Source organism: Phalangium opilio, unplaced genomic scaffold, assembly GCF_054372755.1.
Source record: "Phalangium opilio isolate 3A_F unplaced genomic scaffold, DU_Popi_V2 ptg000217l_1, whole genome shotgun sequence".
NCBI classification, from domain to species: Eukaryota; Metazoa; Arthropoda; class Arachnida; order Opiliones; family Phalangiidae; genus Phalangium; species Phalangium opilio.
The window spans coordinates 8,545,682-8,568,839 of record NW_028324218.1 but is presented as its reverse complement, the minus strand read 5'-3'; the positions used below and the strand labels follow the sequence as shown (position 1 = coordinate 8,568,839).

Here is a 23,158-nt window from a genome sequence, read left to right as displayed (position 1 = left end):
TTCCCAAATGGAATTTGCCCGATTCTATAAAGTAGAAAGTGGGAACCTTAATAAAAAAGAGCACTGAAGGAATTTTATTGGTCTTATTTGCTTTTATATAACACCTTCAAGAAACGAAGTTCGTCTCAAAGTGAGATTGCAGTACCGTAAAAATAATCACTGTTGAGAAAGCTTTAATAACATAAGGTCCATATTTGGATGTAAATGGTTGAATAGTGATTAAGATATATATTTCAAATTTCAAATGATTTTTCGTTAATTGGAAATTGAAAACAAACATATCAATTTCAATTAAATTTCTCAGATTCTCCAAAACTCGTCGTTAGATTTGAAATTTTGCGAAAATACTTATGGTAATTTTTTATTTAGTTTTGCAACGAATTTATGAGATCTCATTGATTTAATGATCGAGGTTTCTTTTATTTTGTTTTAAAGATTATATGAGGTTTAATTTATTGTAGAAACAACAGTAAGAACGATTTTTTAATTACGACCATCTTGAAAAATGGCGGTCATAAATGTAAAAAACCTTTATGGAATTCGTCCGTGTATTTCAACAGATTTCTTTAATATCACTGGTTTCCTATATCCTATAGACGGGCTTTATGGTAAGCCGTTGGGGCAAGATTTGCCGCCATCTTTTAAAATGGCTGCCCAAAGAATAAAAATCTTTTATATGGAATAACGTCCACGCGATTCAACCGATTTCACTAATATTTAGTATACTTGATCCCTGTTATCTATAAACGGGCCTTATAGTATTTCTGTTTCGATTTGCCGCCATCTTTAAAAATGGCGGACCGAAAAAACGCCGGCTGCCTTTACATACTTCGAAAGGTTCCTTTCGAATATATGTTTTACAGAATACTTTAACTATCTTACTTCTTCCAGTACTTGTATCTAGTGGCTTCAACCAATGAATACGTTGCATGAGACATACTTCATACGTCGAACATACCTTACTTTACAGTAAAGTTTACCCCAGTGATAGCCTCAAAAAACGAGTAAACCAGGTCATATGACGATGTACCTACACCGATACCATAAATATTGAACATTCCGAGGTGATAAGCTTTTTATGCTGGGCGTTCAATTGCGGCCACTCAACTCTAGAGGGTCAGGCTTTTCGGGCTTGGAAAAAGAGTTATACCACAAGTGTAGCTGAAGATCTTGAGTGATTTTTTTCCCTTTTCCCAAGGCCGTATATAGAGTCTAGACTCAAAATTTCATTTGGAATGAATGTCGTAATATAGTTTACTTCCAAAAAGCTCTTTTCCCGTTTCACAGTAAGCATTGGGAATTTAGTTACAGATCGGTTTCAAATTGAAAAAAAATGGAAGTTTCAAGTGTCCTTAAGCTGAAATTTATACCTATAACCAGAAGTAAGTAATACTTCTCTTCGAGAGAAGTGTACGACAAAGCGGGGTAATTGTAATGTTATCCTAACACCTCAGACCACCTAACCCATAGACAGGCAAAGCCATGCCGCGTTAAGAAATGGCAATGCGTAGCACGCGCCCTCACGCCCCTTCTAAAGACAAAGCGGGGTGGATAATTGTAACATGATTCTTCCCAGCATCCCTTAACATTTATTATAGCAAGGTGACTAAACCGAATCATGCACATACGCCATCTAAATAGTTCCCACATCATTACTATATATATTAGCGTTTAACTATTTGCCAAGGCGCATGCATGCGCTTGTGCGTTTTTGTCCCACATCAAGACAATCAAGGTTTGTGCCTGGTTGATTGCTGATGATTTAGTACCACCAAACAGTTATAGAATTCACCACACGGTGGTGCGATGCCCATCTGAAGTTTGATGAGCAGGAGGGCATACAAAAAGAGGATACAGAGTGTCATCCTTCTATAATCCCCTTCTGCTATGACCAATGGGGCCATTGGCCCATTTGAATTTAAAATGGTAAAGTATTTAGAAGTATAGAATCTGGACAGGGTTAAGTTATGCCGCAGTATGTTACCAATATTTTAAAGAATAAAATCATACACGATCAATTTTCTCCACAGAGAGTTTGAGTGAGACCTGAGGATAATTAAGCTGGAGAATAAGTTTTTATTGATTATTTACCCTAAAAAGAGTCTGAATTCACCAGGAAAATTAGTATTCATAAGCAGCTAGCTTGATTATACTAAATATAACAGTAAATTTATATAAGCAAGGGACCTCATTGATAGAGGGTGTTACAAAAGTAGTAGGGAGTTCTAGGAGCGATTTTAAGTCGAAATGTTCTACAAGTTATGCTTTAAGTAAGAAACTGAAAGACAATGCTTATTTTCTTAAGGGGTCATCCATAAAAACTCTAATCATAAGTTGTAACTTAGAACAAAAAGTCATATAACCTACTGTACTTTATCCTGTTCGGAAAACTTTGTAAATCAATACAACACGAAAGAAGTAGGTGGTTTCGTAATGTCAATTACATTAGCTACTTTCATATCTACGAGCAGAGAGAATTTATAATAGGGAGTAAAACTGAGGAATATTACGTAGCTCAAAAATCACGAGATCAACAAAACTGGCCAGGTCTATACGCGATGTACGAGGTTACCTCCCACTTCTTAAATGTTAGTAGTTTTTGATAAGCGCCATCTAGTGAGCGAATTCTGTACTTTGATTTTATTCCGTATTTTAAAAATGGCCGCGGACTGTCGGACAACAACAGTCTTTATGACACAGAGTTAACCCTTTGTCAGGCCCCGAATGAAGTTTGCAAACGCGCGATCTCCACTCCCTTAAATCCCTATCACTACTTTTACAGCCAAGAACGGAACATGTTCTACCCCAACTTGCCACTTTTATTTTTCAAAACATACTAATTACCAATGAGAATTAAAAAATATGTTCAAATCACCGGATTCACCGTGCCAAAGGATTTCAGACGATGGTTTTGAACTAACTGCTTTTGAACGCTAGATGGCTTTAAGCACCGACGTTTAAAGGGACAAAAATACCGAATTTTACGCTTTACTTCGACGCTAGATGGCGGTTTCAAAAACTACTAAGACGCAATGGCAGCCCCCTTGGAATTTGCCTGGTAAACGACGTTATACGCGATGTACGAGGTTACCTCCCACTTCTTAAATGTTAGTAGTTTTTGATAAGCGCCATCTAGTGAGCGAATTCTGTACTTTGATTTTATTCCGTATTTTAAAAATGGCCGCGGACTGTCGGACAACAACAGTCTTTATGACACAGAGTTAACCCTTTGTCAGGCCCCGAATGAAGTTTGCAAACGCGCGATCTCCACTCCCTTAAATCCCTATCACTACTTTTACAGCCAAGAACGGAACATGTTCTACCCCAACTTGCCACTTTTATTTTTCAAAACATACTAATTACCAATGAGAATTAAAAAATATGTTCAAATCACCGGATTCACCGTGCCAAAGGATTTCAGACGATGGTTTTGAACTAACTGCTTTTGAACGCTAGATGGCTTTAAGCACCGACGTTTAAAGGGACAAAAATACCGAATTTTACGCTTTACTTCGACGCTAGATGGCGGTTTCAAAAACTACTAAGACGCAATGGCAGCCCCCTTGGAATTTGCCTGGTAAACGACGTTATACGCGATGTACGAGGTTACCTCCCACTTCTTAAATGTTAGTAGTTTTTGATAAGCGCCATCTAGTGAGCGAATTCTGTACTTTGATTTTATTCCGTATTTTAAAAATGGCCGCGGACTGTCGGACAACAACAGTCTTTATGACACAGAGTTAACCCTTTGTCAGGCCCCGAATGAAGTTTGCAAACGCGCGATCTCCACTCCCTTAAATCCCTATCACTACTTTTACAGCCAAGAACGGAACATGTTCTACCCCAACTTGCCACTTTTATTTTTCAAAACATACTAATTACCAATGAGAATTAAAAAATATGTTCAAATCACCGGATTCACCGTGCCAAAGGATTTCAGACGATGGTTTTGAACTAACTGCTTTTGAACGCTAGATGGCTTTAAGCACCGACGTTTAAAGGGACAAAAATACCGAATTTTACGCTTTACTTCGACGCTAGATGGCGGTTTCAAAAACTACTAAGACGCAATGGCAGCCCCCTTGGAATTTGCCTGGTAAACGACGTTATACGCGATGTACGAGGTTACCTCCCACTTCTTAAATGTTAGTAGTTTTTGATAAGCGCCATCTAGTGAGCGAATTCTGTACTTTGATTTTATTCCGTATTTTAAAAATGGCCGCGGACTGTCGGACAACAACAGTCTTTATGACACAGAGTTAACCCTTTGTCAGGCCCCGAATGAAGTTTGCAAACGCGCGATCTCCACTCCCTTAAATCCCTATCACTACTTTTACAGCCAAGAACGGAACATGTTCTACCCCAACTTGCCACTTTTATTTTTCAAAACATACTAATTACCAATGAGAATTAAAAAATATGTTCAAATCACCGGATTCACCGTGCCAAAGGATTTCAGACGATGGTTTTGAACTAACTGCTTTTGAACGCTAGATGGCTTTAAGCACCGACGTTTAAAGGGACAAAAATACCGAATTTTACGCTTTACTTCGACGCTAGATGGCGGTTTCAAAAACTACTAAGACGCAATGGCAGCCCCCTTGGAATTTGCCTGGTAAACGACGTATTTTCGGTACTATTTTTTGTGGCCCCTCCCTCTAGGGTGGGTCTAGAATGTTGTGGGAGGTTCTCTAGGGGAGATGGACACTACCTTTTTAAGGAAAGGGAAACATCTGACTTAAAATAACTCTTCATGGCGCCAGTCGCACTCGAAATCGCGAACCCTTATTGGGTAATTGTACAACCAACAGTGATTGAGGGCAAACTTTAAAATTAAAGGAGAATCATGTGACCGGAAATTTACCGGGCCAGTTTTAGCGTCGCACCCTACTTGTTTGAGCTACATTAACTTCACACGTCCCAACTAGTTCACTCAACTCAAGTTGACTCATTTATATGAGTCAAAAAGGCCTTTAGAGTCCAGCACAATTATTAACTATAGTTAACTCGCGTGACCGTAAAATTTAAGTGACGCAGTGCAACCTTAGTTTACAATGCCAAGTACGAGGGGCTAGTCATTCGCCAAAATTGTGTACACCTGATTTCTGATTTCTGAATTTTTTGTGAATTCCGATGATCACTGAACCAATTCCTTGATTACGATTATTTTCGGTGATTTCCATAATCTTTACAATGATTTCCCGTTATTGCCGCAGATTACTTGTGATTCCTGTTTGAATTCCAATGAATTCCGGTGATTTTTTGGTGAATGTCGTGATTACCACTGGATTCTTCGTGAATTTCGACGAATACAGTGATTATTTCTATTTCAACTGAATATGATTTTTATTTTGGATTTTCGAATTCCTCGATTGATTATGCGTGATTATTTCACGAAATATATGATTACCGTAGTGATTACAAAAGATTACTAGTGAATCATGTGATTATTACGGATTTTCTCAAGATTTCACGCGATTTTCAGTGATTATCGGAGATTTCTGATTACCTTTGATTACCCACAGGAATGATTTTTTTCTAGAAATCAATTAATCGATTTCTGTGATTTTGTTAACCTGATTATTGGTTAAGTGACAAACCCCTCGGCCAAGTTTTAGCGTATTTCATGGCTAGACGCGAAGAAAATGAAACTACTGTTCTTAAAAACATTCGTAAAGTCACAAAAATAGAACGTATTTCAACGTAACATGCGCCATTGTTTATTTAAAGGAATATTGCATTGGTGCTCCAATTGGAAGCTTAATGTTCGCGTTTTCTCATTATTTCTCAAGGTTGTCCACTCGATAAAAAATCGAAAAGCTAGTTTCATAAAAGAGGACCAGAAGAATAAGCATTTGACAAGTTTTCTAAACAATGGTGCCCTCCAGTCTTTGAGACCTTTAAACCGGTTTATGGTGATTGGCTTATTCGCTACGGCTCTCATTGGTTGGGATTTGTAGTCTGTTTAAATAATTCAAAAGGTGCAAGAGGAATTCACTACTAGGGAACCTAAAACTCAAAAGTTAATAAATATGATTAAGCCTTAGCCAAGTCTTTTAAAAAATGGTGCCTTCCAGTTTTTTGGAACTACATAGGGTTGTAGGTGATTGGTTTATTAGCTACGGCTCTCATTGCTTGGAATATATCGTCAACTTGATGACTAAACGCGACTGAAGGTGCAAGAGGTAGAGGGAGCTAACAGTTCTGACCCTGAAACGTCACACCCTTCTATCTCTTACTGGAGTTTCATCCCCCCTAACGGTTGGAAACGGTATTCTACGCGCAAAAAAGCCAACCAGAGGGGGGCTACTTGACGTCAGACTATCTCTTCCCCCTAGCCAGTTGTTAGCTCCCTATATAGACACAAGCCTGCATAACCAAACTACTAGCAGACGACATGAATCACGTGACTTATCGGAACTAGAAGAACCCTAAAACTCAAGAGTTAGTAAATTATGCTTATGATTCTACTCCTCTTGATACATTCTCTTCGGTTTATACACCGCCTGTTTCATGTACTTGAACTCTAAATATATTTTTAGTACAGCCTTCGAATTTTAGTGGATACGACACACTTTTTTAAGCTAAGAAATGAGTTACAACTTAACCTTCACCGTTAGTATCAGAATGGTAAGTTAGAAAACAGTATGACAATTAATCATACGAATTGAATTTGTTAACCATGGTGGGACTAAATGTAAAAATGTTTTAAAAACGTGACGCATACTTCATGGTTGACAAGGGGTTTTGTAACCGAAAGCTCGCAAATTTAAAAGTTTTTAATAAATAACCAAGAAGTATCAGTCAAGTTTTTAATTTCACCCACTCTAGATAGAGACGTGGGAACCATTGATTAAAGGTTTCATGGCAGGAAAATTTAACAGTGAAATATATTATTCGGTTCTTCAATACGCGTTACTCAATTTACCAAACACTACGTATGTAAAATTAATGGCTTTCGTTATAATGCAGTATACAATGTGGTTTTCAATGCTTTCCTTTAAGACTAACGTATGTTCCATCGAACCTGACAAATGCCCAAAAATTAATGATAATATGGAAGCGTAAAAACGATATCAATCAGAATAAAATACAAGATGTAGGTACATGAAGACTCGATCATTTAAGCTTAAGCAAACATAGTTGTGCTACAGTGTTGACGCTATTTTTTGAAAATAATAAGTAATTGGGCACTTTCATGTTTTTAGCTTGTCGACGTGATATTTTCTACAAAAACTAACCATCTGACTAATGTTCTGGATGTATGTAGAAAAAACTGTTATTATAGTCAAGTGTATGCTATCGAAGAAGCCCATCTTGTGACAGGAATACCCAGCAACATACGCAAGGGAAGCAAACTACTGTCCCTCGGTGGAGTTGATGACTTAATTTGGATGCTAACCACGATCATGTTTCTCGTTTTTCTATCAATATTTTCCTTGCTTTAAAAGCGTTTCATCTACATGCCCAAAAAGAAGGAAATACCGTGTTTAGAATACGTCTGGTTTTACCTGTCTTCTTTACTTATGAACCGTCAAGTATCTTTTTATACATTTGAGAAAATTGTTTGTTTGTTCTTTATGTACAGTCACAATTCGTTAAAGTTCAGGACAGGTAACATAACTTCATACCTTAAAAGAATGATAATCTTTTTACTAAATGAAAAAGTAAAAATATCAACAAAAAATAATTAGGATTTATTTAATTTTAACAGGGATAGATTTAATTTTAGAAGTAGGAATGGAGAACGGTTAAGTATTTACTTCAGCCCGACTCATAGCTTAGTATAGAGCCCCTCTCTCCAACGCGTAACGAAAAGTTTCAATTATCTTATTGGCTCACTTAAACTACGTTTAGATGAAGTTGCTGACGGGGACGGCGAAAAATACGTAATTCCATTTTTACCTCTGTCGCTATGACCCGCCTCTTCTTTCATACCCCCCCCCGTTCCGGGGAAGGGGGGTCTGGGATTTTGATGCGCGCCCACACTACACTGTTCTCCATTCCTACTTTTAAATTAAATCTATCCCTGGTCTTAAAAATGAGGACTACTGCGCAGCCATCGGTTTAGTGGCGTCTGCTAAATGAACTTCAACCAATCCCCTAGGGGTAAGAGGTATTTAGACCCTTATATCATGGCGTATGATTTAAAATTAACATGCATAAATGGTGGTCCTTCCCTTTAACTAAATACTCACGTTTTTTCATACATTATTTGAAATTTCAGCCGCAACTAGTTTCCCAAAGCGGCTTTCTGCCAAATTCCTCCTGGCAGGATGGTTATCAGCCATTACAATCCTAGTAAAAGCGTACTCCGGTATCTTGAAGAGTAATTTAGCAGTATCCAAATCAGTTCGCATTAATACTCTGGATGATTTGTTTCAAAGTTCTGGCACGAGAGCTGTGGCCAGATATGGCTCCGAATGGCTACGAAGCGTGAACAGGGTAAATTTTTGTCTTTTTCTGTAAAACTTCTTCTCTGCTAATATAATGTCAACCCACGGCCAATCCCTAATTGTCAATGGGGTCCACCAGGGAAGGAAAACGTAGTCGACAGTCCTTAGAAGTCAGGCATATAGATATCTTATCGAAAATGCCGATTTTTATATGAATTTAACTGACTAAAGCAAACTTTAGTGACGTGGCTTATTGATTTGGAAATTTTAATACAAAATAGGCAAACAGGACCAAAATATATAATAATGATAAAAACCTTAAAACCGACGTGAGAAAACTGGTGAGCGTAATTAAACATTGGAGAACTGGAGATTACAGCGTTTTCAACTCGTTTCCTAACGGCACGAGCAAATTCGCCTTTTTGGAAAGCACAGAAGATTTAAACTTAATTCTAAGTTCATCCATAAAAGAAGTTAAAACACATTTTCGAGATACTGATACAAAGATCTACGTTGGAAAGGAACCATACTTCTCTTCAATGTTCTGCTTGCGTCTCAGAAACGATATGCCCAAACGAATCTTGAATCGTGTGGATTACTTGTAAGTACAATGGAGTCTTGATTAGTAAGTCCTGCAATGAATACAAGAGTTTACATAGAACTGTTCGTAGTTCTATGAACTTTTGGTTAATGGTAATAGACCATTCCATTAATTCCTGAAGAGAGACAAACACCACTGGGGCTGGGTACCATCTTGGGTTATTTCTCTTTCACAGAGAAGCACCGCTAGAGGCAGTGAAAGTCGAAAAATGTCTCGTGCGTTGTCACTTGGTGTGAGGATAACTTAAGATGGCAGCTGTGTCTTGGTTTGGTTTCATCTCGAGTAATTAATTGAATAATCTTTTGTCCACAGAATTGTTCGTTACGTGGAAACAGCGCAGTTTCAACGAGTGTCAAGAATTGATAAATTCAAGGTTGCTTCTTTAATGATGATTGAAACGCTACTGAACGAAGTCAAGGAAATGACAATTAATGAATTGTCTATTGTATTTATGATATGGTCTTGGGGAATTGTAATCGCTTCTGTGGCTTTATTGAGAGAAATATTAAGTGAAATGATAAAATCGAAGTCTAAGAAACGACTATTTCCGAGCATCTTTCAATACTAACTATGGAATTAAATATGGAATGCATAAATACTAGCACTTATAATGACCATCACATCTTAAACGTTTCATATGAAGAAATGCTTAGTAGGTGGAGAGTAGTGCCCTTCGAATTTGCTGAATTTCCGTTATTTTGAATGTGTAATATATATTGTGTAAACAAAGTTAATAAATTGTTTTACTGAGTTTATTTGTAACTTAATTCAATACCGATTAAAGGTTCTTAAATCTAGATAGTAATATCAGCTTGACTACAAAACTAATTTGGGCATTCCGTCGGCCAAGGGGATATCTCATAAAAAATAAACCAAATTATATTGATGAAGATTTAAGTTTAGCAGTTAAGTTTTAAAGTACTTTCATAAATATTTTTGTTAGCCCTATTAGATAAGATTTGTTCATATAGTGAAGTTTTGCTATCAGCCTGTGTTAGACATTAAATCAATTATCTGATGTTTATTACTAATGACTGAAAAGGCAATACTGTTTATTGGCAAAGTTTAGTCCTAATGGGATTTCTATGCATTGGGAAAGTTAGTCCTAATGCGATTTCTATGCATTGGGAAAGTTAGTCCTAATGCGATTTCTATGCATTGGGAAAGTTAGTCCTAATGCGATTTCTATGCATTGGCAAAGTTTAGTCCTAATGCGATTTCTATGCATTGGCAAAGTTTAGTCCTAATGGGATTTATATGCTTTGGGAAAGTTAGTCCTAATGGGATTTCTATCCATTGGGAAAGTTTAGTCCTAATGGGATTTCTATGCATTGGGAAAGTTTAGTCCAAATGCGATTTCTATGCATTGGGAAAGTTAGTCCAAATGCGATTTCTATGCATTGGGAAAGTTAGTCCAAATGCGATTTCTATGCATTGGGAAAGTTAGTCCAAATGCGATTTCTATGCATTGGGAAAGTTAGTCCAAATGCGATTTCTATGCATTGGGAAAGTTAGTCCAAATGCGATTTCTATGCATTGGGAAAGTTAGTCCAAATGCGATTTCTATGCATTGGGAAAGTTAGTCCAAATGCGATTTCTATGCATTGGGAAAGTTAGTCCAAATGCGATTTCTATGCATTGGGAAAGTTTAGTCCTAATGGGATTTATATGCATTGGGAAAGTTTAGTCCTAATGGGATTTATATGCATTGGGAAAGTTTAGTCCTAATGGGATTTATATGCATAGGGAAAGTTAGTCCTAATGGGATTTTCTGTCCATTGGGAAAGTTAGTCCTATTCTGTTCGTTGGGAAAGTTAGTCCTAATGAGATTTTAGTCAACTGGGATGTCTATAGAATGAGTTTTTTTTAATGAGCGTTGACAAACTTTCTAGCTTAAGTCAAGTGAGGGTAAAATTGAAGTCCCGCAATAATCAGTTGTTGAAATAGAAATGATTATTTATATTTCAACTGATTACGATTGTTATTTTGGATTTTCGAATTCCTCGATTGATTGTGCGTGATTATTTCACGAAAGGTTTGATTACGGAGGTGATTACAAAAGATTACTAGTAAATCATGTGATTATTTCTGAATTTCTCAAGATTTCACGTGATTTCCAGTGATTATCGGAGATTTCAGATTACGTTTGATTACCAACAAGAATAATTTTGATTACTGATGATTTTCTAAGAATTCTAGAAATCAAATAATCGATTTCTGCGGTTTTATACACCTGATTATTCAAGTGACTAACCCCTCGGTAGGACATAAGTATAGCGTGTTCTATATATGGGAAATCAATATTGACTCGAAAATGCTCTATGACATTTGGCCCTAGGTGCCACCCTAAACAGGTTATGGATTGGTTAGAGTGTTCTGCGGATTATCCCTTAAATTTAAGTAAGAAACTGAAAGACATGTGTGATTGCTATTTTAATTAAGGGGTCATCCATAAAACACTCTAATCATAACTTGTAACTTAAGAGAAAACAACCATAGCCCACTGTACTTCGGACCTACCACCTTTTTGGAAAACCTTGTAAATCAAAATCAATCTGAATACAACACGAAAGAAATCGGTTGTTTCGCAACGTTAATTACTTTAATGAGGGCAGCTACCTTCATATCTAAGAGATAAGCAAATTCGGTATGACTCCCCCACAGGAGTTACCAGCACAATTATTTACTATAGTTAACTCGCGTGACGGTAAAAACTAAGTCACTCAGTGCAACCTCAGTTTACAATTCCAAGTATTAACGCATGCGGCTTGATGGTGAAATTGAGGTAAGTGTTCAAAAGTACACACGTAGAGTCACGAATAAAGAATGTATTTGAGCGTATCTTGCCCCATTATTTATTTATCGAGGAAGAAAAGTAACATTGGTGGTCGAACTGGAAGCAAAATGTTTTCGTTTTCTTATAATTGCCCAATGTTGTTCACTCGATATGAACGAAAAAAGAAACTCTAGTTTCATAAAAGAGGAGCAGAAGATTAAGCTTTTGCCAAGTTTTCAAAACGATGGTGCCTTCCAGTTTTAAGGACCTTTAAACCGGTTTATGGTGAATGGCTTCTTCGCTACGGCTGTCAATGGTTGGAATTTGCCGTATGTTTAAAGACTGAAATCAATTAATAGGTAAACACTACTAAGTTCTATGGAACTAGAAGTACCCTAAAACTTAAGAGTTAGTAAATTATGCTTTTGATTCTATACTCCTCTTGATACATTCTCTTCGGTTTATACACCGCCTGTTTCATGTACTTGAATTCATTAGTGCATAACAATTGATTACTTGTTTTGCGAAACTCTAAATATATTTTTAGTACCGTCTTCGAATTTTAGTGAATACGACAAACTTTTTAGCTAAGAAATGAGTTACAACTTAACATTCACCGTTAGTATCAGAAGAGTAAGTTACCAAAAAAAGTATTACAATGGATGTATTCAGTTCACTTCATCCTCTCTAGATAGAGACGTGGGAACCATTGATTGGAGGTTTCATGGCAGGGAAATATAACAGTGAAATATATTATTCGGTTCTTCAATACGTGTTACTTAATTTACCAAACACAACGTATGTGAAATTCATGACATTCGTTCTAATGAAGTTTCCAATGTGTCTTACAATTCATTACTTTTAGTCTAACGTATGTTCGTCCAAACCCGACAAATACGCGTCGAAACAATATCAATCAGGGTATACAAGAGGTAAGTACATGTAGTTAGAGGATGAAGACTCAAACATAGTTGTGTTACAGTGTCGGGGATGTTTTAAAAAATATCGAGTAATTGGCCATATTTCTGTTTATAGTTGGTCGACGTGATATTTTCTACAAAAACTACTCATCTGACTAATGTTATGGATGTATGTAGAAAAAACTGTTATTATAGTCAAGTGTACGCTATCGAAGAAGCCCATCTTGTGACTGGAATACCCGGAAACATACGCAAGGGAAGCAAACTACTGTCACTCGGTGGAGTTGATGACTTAATTTGGATACTAACCACGATCATGTTTATCGTTTTTCTATCAATATTTTCCTTGCTATTAAAGCGTTTCATCTACATGCCCAAGAAGAAGAAAATGCCGTGTTTAGAATACGTCTGGTTTTACCTGTCTTCTTTACTTATGAACCGTTAAGTATATTTGATATATATTTGGGAAAATTGTTGTTTGATCTTTATGCACAGTCTCAGCCTGTGAGAATTCCACCAATCCCTTAGTGGTAAGAAGTTTTTAGACCCTCATACTATGGGGTACAATTTAAAATGAACATTCATAAGTGTCGGACCTTTCCTTTAACTAAATACGGGGTTTATGTTTTTCATACTTAATTGAAGATTCCAGCCACAAGTTTCGTGACTTATTTCATAATTCTTTTGAAATTTCAGCTGCTACTAGTTTCCCAAAGCGGCTTTCTGCCAAATTCCTCCTATCAGGATGGTTATTAGCCACTACAATCCTGGTAAAATCATACTCCGGTATCTTGAAGAGTAATTTAGCAGTATCTAAATCAGTTCGAATTAATACTCTGGATGATTTGTTTCAAAGTTCTGGCACGAGAGCTGTGGCCAGATATGGCTCCGAATGGCTGCGAAGCGTCACCAGGGTAAATTTTTGTCTTTTTCGGTAAAACTTCTCTGCTAATATAATGTCAACCCACGGCCAATCAATACATTTGACCGTGAACTGAAATTATCAATGGGGTCCCACAGGGAAGAAAAACGTAGTCGACAGTCCTTAGAAGTCAGGCATATAGATATCAAGAAGCGATATCTAGTTTACTAGGGAGTAGGCATAAATTCGCCACATTTCTAGGTTTATCTCCAGTCTAAACGTAGGTCCGGAGTTAATCGCCGCCTCTAAATTACAACCAGTATCTCATTGGTTCTTGAAAACTCACGTCAGCGCGACGCGAATGACGAAAACTAAGTATTTTCCGACTGAGGAGAGACGAAATTGCCCGGCCTCCTATTACGTCCCCCCCTTGTATTTTGAAAGGGGGACTGCAACTATGACATACTAATACTTAGGCATCTTAACATTCTCCCTAGTAAACTAGATATCACTTCTTGTAGATATCTTATCGAAAGCTGCTGCTTTTGATATGAATTTAACTGACTAAGGTAAACTGTAGTGCCGTGGCTTATTCATTTGAATATTTTATACAAAACAGGCAAGCAGGAAAATCAACAATAACTACGATGATAACCTTAAAACCGACATGAAGATACTGAAGAGCATAATTTCAAATTGGGATAACGGAGATTACAGCGTTTTCGACTCGTTTCCTAACGGCACGAACAAATTCGCCATATTGGAAAATACGGACGATTTAAACTTAATTCTAAGTTCATCCATAAAAGAAGTTAAATCACATTTTCGAGACACTGACACAAAGATCTACGTTGGAAAGGAACCCTACTTCTCTTCAATGTTCTGTTTACGTCTCAGAAACGATATGCCCAAAAGAATCTTGAAAAATGTGGATGTCTTGTAAGTACATTGGAAATGATAAGTAAGTCCTACGATGAACACAAAGTTTACATAGAACTGTTCGTAGTTCTATGAATTTTTGGTAAATGGTAATAGACCATTCCATTATTCCTGAAGACAGGCAAACACCAGAGGGGCTGGGTACCTTCTTGGGTTATTTCTCTTTCGCAGAGAAGTACCGCTAGATGCAGTGAAAGTCGAGAAAAAAACTCTCGCGGGCTCCATCTGCGTTGTCACTAGGTGTGAGGGACAGGGAGGCAGCTGTCTTGTTTGGGTATCATCTCGAGTAATTAATTGGAATGAACTTTTGTTCACAGAATTGTTCGTTACGTGGAAACAGCGCAGTTTCAACGAGGGTCAAGAGTCCATCAATTCATGACTGGTTCGTTAAAGATGACTGAAACAAAATTGATCGAAGCCAAGGAGATGACTTTTAATGAATTGTCTATTGTATTTATGATATGGTCTTGGGGAATTGTAATCGCTTCTCTAACTTTATTTCGCGAAATTTTAAGCGAAATGATAAAATCAAAGTCTAAGAAACGACTATTTCCGAGCATCTTTCAATACTAACTATATGGAATTAAATATGAAACCCATAAATATTAGCACTTACATTTTATAATGACCGTCACAGCTTAAAAGTTTCATATGAAAAATGGGTCACAAGTGTGGCGTAGCACCCTTCGAATTTGCTGAATTTCCGTTATTTTGAATGTGTAATTTATATTGTGTAAACAAAGTTAATAAATTGTTTTACCAAATGTGGATGAGAAGGAAAGTATGACAATGGCCATAGAGCCTGTGTTAAAAAAAGCGGACATCAAAGTTTCGCCAATAATTATTTCGTTTACTGACTGATGGACATGCAAACTCTCGACTGAAAGTAGTTCAGACATTTATGCTCCTTGGTTTAACCATAGCCCACTCGATCACGCGCATCACGACGCAAGCTGCTCGCGCTATAGCCAAATTACCGAGATTTGTTTTAAACGTATCTAGTTTTATGTGCTCTTCTATTGCTTCGAAACCTTACTTAAATCCATATTATACCTTAAAATACCTTTTAAAACATTACCAGCTACTCTGTCCTGACTACAAACACAAATCGAGGAAGTTCTAGCATACACAATAACAGACGACGGTAACCGCGTAACCGCGAATTAACACAACTTACACAAGACCTATTTTAAGGGAGTGAACAGGCCCAGTATAGCTACGCCAATGAAACGGCGAAACTCTGATGACTCGCGACTTTTGGCCATTTTCATACTTTTCCTCTCATCCACTTTTGGTTTTACTGAGTTTATTTGTAACCAAATTCAACACCGATTGAAAGGTTCATAAATCTAGATCGTAATATCAGCTTGACTACAAAACTAATTTGGGCGTCGCATTTAGGCCTCGAGGAAGGTGCTCTAACCATATCACATAAATACTTATATTAATAAAAATAAACCAAATTATATTGATGAAGATTTAATTTTAGCAGTTAACTTTTAAAGTACTTTCATAGTTATTTTTATTAACCCTGTTAGATTAGATTTCCTCATAGTGAAGTTTTGCTGTCAGTCTGTTTTAGCAGGAATGTATGGAGGGGCTGGAATGGCGAAGGAAGGGGGCTCTCGTTGTACCCTTGATGGTGGAAACATAAGGCGAGTCCTTTTTTATTTTGAAAAGTGTAGCTCCTCCCCCTACGTCTGTTTAGCTGTCTACCGAAGGCGAAAAATATCATGACTCGTTAAAAAAGGCATGGCAGAAGTGACTTTTTAGATTTTTTAAAGTTAAATGCGCTGATTCGCCGCCGTTCACGTTCATATTCGATTCTTTCAGCCTAGGCAGAGGGCCTAGGGTAGAGGGTGGAGAATTATAGCAAACAAATTTTTTGGCAGCCAATGAATGAATGAAAATAATTTAAGTGGTGCGATTTTTACGTCAGACTATGACGTCACTAGCGTAAATTAAGCCACGCCAGTTGTTTCCAAGATCATTTCACCGCAGAGAGTTTGAGTGAGACCTGAGGATGACGAATTCTTTAGAATAAGTTTTTATTGATTATTTACCCTAAAATAAGTCCGAATTCACCAAAAAAACTAATATTCATAAGCAGCTATCTTGATTGTACTAAATATAAAACCAAATTTATATAAAAGACCTCGTTGATATATAGAGGGTGTTCCAAAAACAGTAGAGAGTTCTAGGGGCGATTTTGAGTCGAAATGTTCTACAAGTTATGACCTAAGTGTTTCACGCATGACCCCTTAAATTTAAGTGAGAAACTTAAAGACAATGCTTATTTACTTAATGGGTCACCCATAAAACACTCTAATCATAACTTGTAACCTAGAGCAAAAAGTCATAGAACCCACTGTACTTTGGTCCCACACCTTTTTGGTAAACATTGTACATACATCGATCGGTACACAACACGAAAGAAATCGGTGGTTTCGTAACGTTAATTTCCTTAATGGCCGCAGCTACCTTCATATCTAAGAGATAAGCAAATTCGGTATGACTCTGCCACTGGGGTTACCAGCACAATTATTAACTATAGTTAACTGGCGTAACGGTAAAAATTAAGTCACGCAGTGCAACCTCAGTTTACAATGCCAAGTATTAGAGTATTTCACAGCTTGACGAAGAAAATAAGGCAACTGTTCCCAAGTACATACGTAGAGTCACGAATAAAAAATGTATTTCAGCGTATCTTGTTCAATTATTTATTTACCATGGAAAAAAGTAGCATTGGTGGTCGAACTGGAAGCTGAATGTTCGCGTTTCCTCATAATGGCACAATGTTGTCCACTCGATATGAAAACCGAAAAGTTAGTTTTACGAAGGAGAATAGACTCAAGAATAGGGTTCCTTCCCTATCGCTTAATCGCTACGGCTCACATTGGTTGGAATGTGACGTCTGATTAAAGACTGAAATCATTTAAGTGTCTGATCGGAACTACAAGTACTTTAAAACTCAGAGTCAGTATATTATGCTTATGCTTCTACTCCTCTTGATACATTATCTTTGGTTTTATAAATCGCCTGTTTCATGTACTTGAATTGATAACGTATTTTGCGGAACACAGGCCTAAACCTGGTATGCTATCGATTGGGCGTGTTATCAAAACAGCATTGTCCAAAACGGCTTTTTCATAAACGCGTTTGCCATTATAGCCATTTCTCGTTTTAGCGCATTTTGATTACAGCGTTTATATCTTGAGCGTTGTTTCGTATTGTTGAAGGTATAAGTATTAGAGCTCGGCATTATCTATCCATTATCCACGTTATCTTATCATTATGTTACGCCTTTTCCAAAATATTGTTGTTTATCTTCATTGACTTCCCAAAATAATACAGAGACCTGCACGGGCCGAGTTTTTCAGGCCCGACCCAAGCCCGGCCCGGTTTTAGCATTTTGAATAAGCCCGAAACCCGGCCCGAGCCCGAGTACATAGTTGGTTTTTCGGCCCGGTCCGGCCCGGCCCGTTACATGCATTAACCAAGCCCGGCCCGGCCCGACACATTGCACGAATTGAACAGGCCCGGCCCGGCCCGGCCCGTTACACGTATTTCAGTTGTAATTTTTATATTTTTTTACATAAAATCAATGATTTGAATTCATATTTGCTTTAGCGTCGTGTATTTTTCATTTCTTTTGATAATTGTTCGCTACATTTGTTCTTAGAAGCTTATACTCATTTAAATTATCTTTCATTTGAACTTTGGATTAAATGATAATCAACAAAAGCCCGGCCCGGCCCGGCCCGTTAATTTCCAAAATTTTAAAAGCCCGACCCGGCCCGGCCCGTTAATTTCCAAAATTTTAAAAGCCCGACCCGGCCCGGCCCGATACAATTTTCAAAAGTGGAAAGCACGGCTCGGACCGACCCGATCGGGCCGGGCCTCGGGCCGGACCGGGCTTGAGCCCGGCCCGTGCAGGACTCTGAAATAATATGCCTTTTCCAAAAAATTATATTTTAGAGATTTCCCTCCCTATCAATCACAGTTTGGGCGGAAACAGCAACCGCTGTTTTGGGAAATAGCGCTGTATTGAGAAACGCGGAAACAGCAACCGCGGTTTTGCTTCCACGCGGTTTTGCAAACCGCTGTTTTGGGAACCGCTTTTTTGCAAAACGCTCTTTTGAAAACCGCTCAACTACCCGTGAACCCATATTTTTAGTACTTTCTTCGAATTTTGGTGAATACGACGCACATTGTTTACTTAAGAAATGAAGTACAACTTGACCTTCACTTTAGGTTTCAAAATGGTAAGTTGGCAAAAAAGAAAATTATGATCGAAAAGTATGAAAATCCTTAAAATATTCACTTCACCCATGCACTCTAGATAGAGACGTGGGAACCGTTGATCGAAGGTTTCCTGGCAGGGAAATTTAACAGTGAAATATATTATTCGGTTCTTCAATACGTGTTACTCAATTTACCAAACACTACGTATGTAAAATTCATGACGTTCGTTATAATGCAGGATACAATGTGGTTTACAATGCTTTCATTTTAGACTAACGTATGTTCCACTGAAACTGACATATTTACAAAAATTACTACCAATACAGTTCCGTCAAAGAGATAACAATCAGATAAAAATACAAGATGTAAGTACACGTTAGTTAGTGGATGAAGACTGAAACATTTAAGCAAACATAGTTGTGTTAATGTCTGAAATGTTATAAAAACAAAATTGAGTAATTGGGAATATTTCTGTTTTTAGCTTGTCGACGTGATAATTTCTTCCAAAACTACTCTTTTAACTAATGTTAAGGATATATGTAGAGGAAACTGTTATTATAGTCAAGTGTACGCTATCGAAGAAGCCCATCTTATGACTGGAATACCCAGCAACATACGCAAGGGAGGCAAACTACTGTCCCTCGGTGGAATTGATGACTTAATTTGGATACTAACCACGATCATGTTTATCGTTTTTCTATCAATATTTTCCTTGCTTTTAAAGCGTTTCATCTACATGCCCAAGAAGAAGAATCTACCATGTTTAGAATACGTCTGGTTTTACATGTCTTCTTTACTTATGAACAGTTAAGTATATCTTTTACATATTTAGGAAACTGGTTTGCTTGTTAGTATGTATGTTTGTTCTCTATGCACAGTCACATTTCGTTAATTTCTGAACTATACCAAACTGCATGGTTGATATCAGTAACACCAGAAGTAGGATAAGGGACTAAAAGTATCGAGGTAACCAAATTCTTCACTTGGCGAAAGTGAATATTCTTGATAACACACCAATGGTTGGCCCTCTGGTATAGGTTTCTCAATTTTCCCTCCCAAACGGGAGACGCTCGCGGCGGTAGACGGCCGAACTAGATTCAAGCAGTCGCGTCCGTGTTTCGCCGCTTTAGGTTGATGGGAAGGGGGTAGGAAATTGTTTTGGAACTCGACCAATTTTTTTCCTCTCTAGTGTAGGCGCAATGGAAGCGGCATGAAATCCTCAAATTTGTTCACTAGTGCCAGGATCTATTACCAATGCTAGAGCTCTTTACTTCTAGTCCCTTATCCTACTTCTGGTAACACTAGGAGAAGATTCATTAGAAATAGTTTCGTTGAGTTCCTGAAGGTTAGGTCCGTAAAGGACTTCCCATTCCAAACCCGTAATATTTTTGTTTTATAATTAAATACGTTGGTTACTCGCTGGATTAAATACTCGGGTTTTTTCATACTTCATTTGTAATTTCAGCTGTAACTAGTTTCCCAAAGCGACTTTCTGCCAAATTCCTCCTGGCAGGATGGTTATTGGCCATTGCAATCCTAGTAAAAGCGTACTCCGGTATCTTGAAGAGTAATTTAGCAGTATCCAAATCAGTTCGCATTAATACTCTGGATGATTTGTTTCAAAGTTCTGGCATGAGAGCTGTGGCCAGAGATGGTTCCGAATGGCTACGAAGCGTAAACAGGGTAAAATGTTTTCTCTTTATGTTCACATTCTTCTCTGCTGGTGAAAAGCCAGTCCACGGTAAATCCCAAAAATATGAATTCAAACAGTTCATCTTTGGAGGAGAGTGTGATGGAGTAGCAATATTGATCTGGGATACGTCAATACGTTTGCCTGGCGATTCGTCAAAGGGCGTCATAAGTGCTGCAACCTTTCGCCATTTTTAGAAACTTTTCCCATTTCATTTGTATGAGAACTCGGTGTCTCGGTACAGAGGCTACGTAGTAAAAATAAAGATTTTCTACTACATCGCACTTTCTCCAAGGAAAACGGCTGGGAGAAATCAGAAGTTAAAGTTGCAGTTTTCTTATATGAATTTAACTGACTAAGGCAAACAGTACTTAGTGCCGTGGCTTATTGGTTTGGTTATTTTAATACAAAACAGGCAAACAAGAACAAAAGCAATAACATTGATGATAACCTTAAAACCGACATGAAGATACTGAAGAGCAAAATTTCAAATTGGATAAACGGAGATTTCAGCGTTTTCGACTCGTTTCCTAACGGCACGAACAAATTTGCCTTATTGGAAAGCACGGAAGATTTAAACTTAATTCTAAGTTCAGCCATAAAAGAAGTTATATCACATTTTCGAGACACTGACACAAAGATCTACGTTGGAAAGGAACCCTACTTCTCTTCTATGTTCTGTTTGCGTCTCAGAAACGATATTCCCAAAAGAATCTTGAAAAATGTGGATGTCTTGTAAGTACATTAGAGATGATCTGTAACTCACGCGATGAATACATTCAGATAGAACTGACCGTCGTTCTGCGAACATTTGGTAAATGGTAATAGACCATACCATTAATACCAAAAAGGAGTCAAACACCACAGGGGATGGGCCGCCTTCTTGGGTTCTTTCCCTTACGCCAAGAAGTATCGCTAGAGGCAGTGAAAGTCGACATATCTCTCGCGGTCTCCACCTGCGTTGTCACTTGGTGTGAGGGAAATAACTTAAGATGGCAGCTGTGTCTTGGTTTGGTTTCATCTCGAGTAAATAATTGAATGATCTTTCGTCCACAGAATTGTTCGTTACGTGGAAACAGCGCAGTTTCAGCGAGGGTCAAGAGTCCATAAATTCATGACTGCTTCATTAAAGATGACTGAAACAAAACTGAACGAAGCCAAGGAGATGACTATTAATGAATTGTCTATTGTATTTATGATATGGTCTTGGGGAATTGAAATCGCTTCTCTAGCTTTATTACGAGAAATTTTAAGTGAAATGATAAAATCAAAGTCTAAGAAACGACTATTTCCGAGAATCTTTCAATACTAACTATATGGAAATAAATATGGAATGCATAAATATTTGACCATCACAGCTTATACGTTTCATATGTAAAAATGTGTCCAAAGTGTGGCGTAGCACCCTTCGAATTTGCTGAATTTCCTTACTCTTTAACGTGTAATATATATTGTGTAAACAAAGTTAATAAATAGTTTTACTGAGTTTATTTGTAACTTAATTTCTCAGAGATTAAAAGGTTCATAACTCTAGATCGTAATATCAGCTTGACTACAAAACTAATTTGGGCATCGCATACAGGTCAAGGGGAAGATGCTCTAAACACATCGCATAAATACTAATATTAATAAAAATAAACCAAATTATATTGATGAAGATTTAATTTTAGTTTTAAAGTACTTACATAAATATCTTTTTGTTAACCCTATTAGATAAGATTTCCTCATATAGTGAAGTTTTGCTATCAGTCGGTTTTAGACATTAAATCGATTATCTGATGTTTATTATTATTGACTGAAAAGGCAATACTGTTCATTGGAAAAGTTCGTCCTAATGGGGTATCTGTTCATTGAGAAAGTTAGTCCTAATGAGAATTCTGTGCATTGAGATAGTTCTAATGAGATTTTTGTCAACTGGGATGTCTATAGAATGAGTTTCTTTTTATAGAGTGTTGACAAAATTTCTAACTATAGTCAAGTGAAGGTAAAATTGAAGTCCCGCAGTGCAACCAAAGTTTGATTCGCCAAGTTTGACCACATTTAGATTAGAAATTAATGTTAACTACGACGAAAATGCGACAACAGCTCTAAAGTAGAGTCATGAACGAAGAATATGTTTGAATATAGTTTCCTAAATTACCAATTTACTAAGGAAAAACTCTTGAAAAGTAACATTAGTGCACGAACTTGACGCTTAATCATCGCTTTTCTTCATTATTTCTTGCCATTAAAAACCACAGAGTTCTGTCAAAGAGAATATATACTAAGAGGAGCAGAGAAAGGAAAGGCAAAAAGGAAGGTGGAAGCTAACTTGAATGGCATAGTAGTCTCTGGCTCTCACGCGCACTCAACTCGGCGCAAGCGGAGTAGCCAGACGTCACGTGATCCGTTAAAAAGGAAACCACGAAGAAGAAGGTAAAGTTCTCAACAAATTTCTCTTTGTTGCGCTGTGTGCGCATGTGCAGAACTGACTGAAGGACCGAGGCTACATTCGGGGTCTGAAGGAGAATTGGTCTCTCAAAGCCTCCAACTATTTAAAATCATTGAATATAGCTTTTAAAAAGGGGTGTCTTCCAGTTTTAGAGAACTACATAGGGTGATTAGACTAAATCGTTAAGGCTCTCATTGGTTTAATATGTTGTCTATTTAAAGACTGAACTCATTTAAAGGTGCTACTAAGCAGATGACGCGAATCACGTGACTAAAACGCCTAACCCGAGAATTAGAAA

General features: G+C 37.5%; 3 protein-coding genes across 3 annotated transcripts; all 3 read left to right on the top strand.

The window, feature by feature from the left end:
- The first annotated feature begins 8,084 nt into the window (after positions 1–8,084).
- LOC149616103 (uncharacterized) lies at positions 8,085–9,748 on the top strand. Its single transcript, XM_089856152.1, has 4 exons — positions 8,085–8,109; positions 8,228–8,445; positions 8,678–8,997; positions 9,310–9,748. The coding sequence occupies exons 1-4, from the start codon at positions 8,085–8,087 to the stop codon at positions 9,563–9,565; spliced, it is 819 nt and encodes a 272-aa protein (XP_089712278.1). The 3' UTR covers positions 9,566–9,748.
- A 776-nt stretch (positions 9,749–10,524) lies between these two features.
- Positions 10,525–15,868, top strand: LOC149616102 (uncharacterized). Its single transcript, XM_089856242.1, has 7 exons — positions 10,525–12,406; positions 12,465–12,571; positions 12,639–12,705; positions 12,809–13,133; positions 13,390–13,607; positions 14,175–14,494; positions 14,812–15,868. The coding sequence occupies exons 1-7, from the start codon at positions 12,368–12,370 to the stop codon at positions 15,065–15,067; spliced, it is 1,332 nt and encodes a 443-aa protein (XP_089712368.1). The 5' UTR covers positions 10,525–12,367; the 3' UTR covers positions 15,068–15,868.
- Positions 15,869–19,653: 3,785 nt separating this feature from the next.
- LOC149616101 (uncharacterized) lies at positions 19,654–21,860 on the top strand. Its single transcript, XM_089856151.1, has 4 exons — positions 19,654–19,678; positions 20,253–20,422; positions 20,845–21,164; positions 21,486–21,860. The coding sequence occupies exons 1-4, from the start codon at positions 19,654–19,656 to the stop codon at positions 21,739–21,741; spliced, it is 771 nt and encodes a 256-aa protein (XP_089712277.1). The 3' UTR covers positions 21,742–21,860.
- The last annotated feature ends 1,298 nt before the right edge of the window (positions 21,861–23,158 follow it).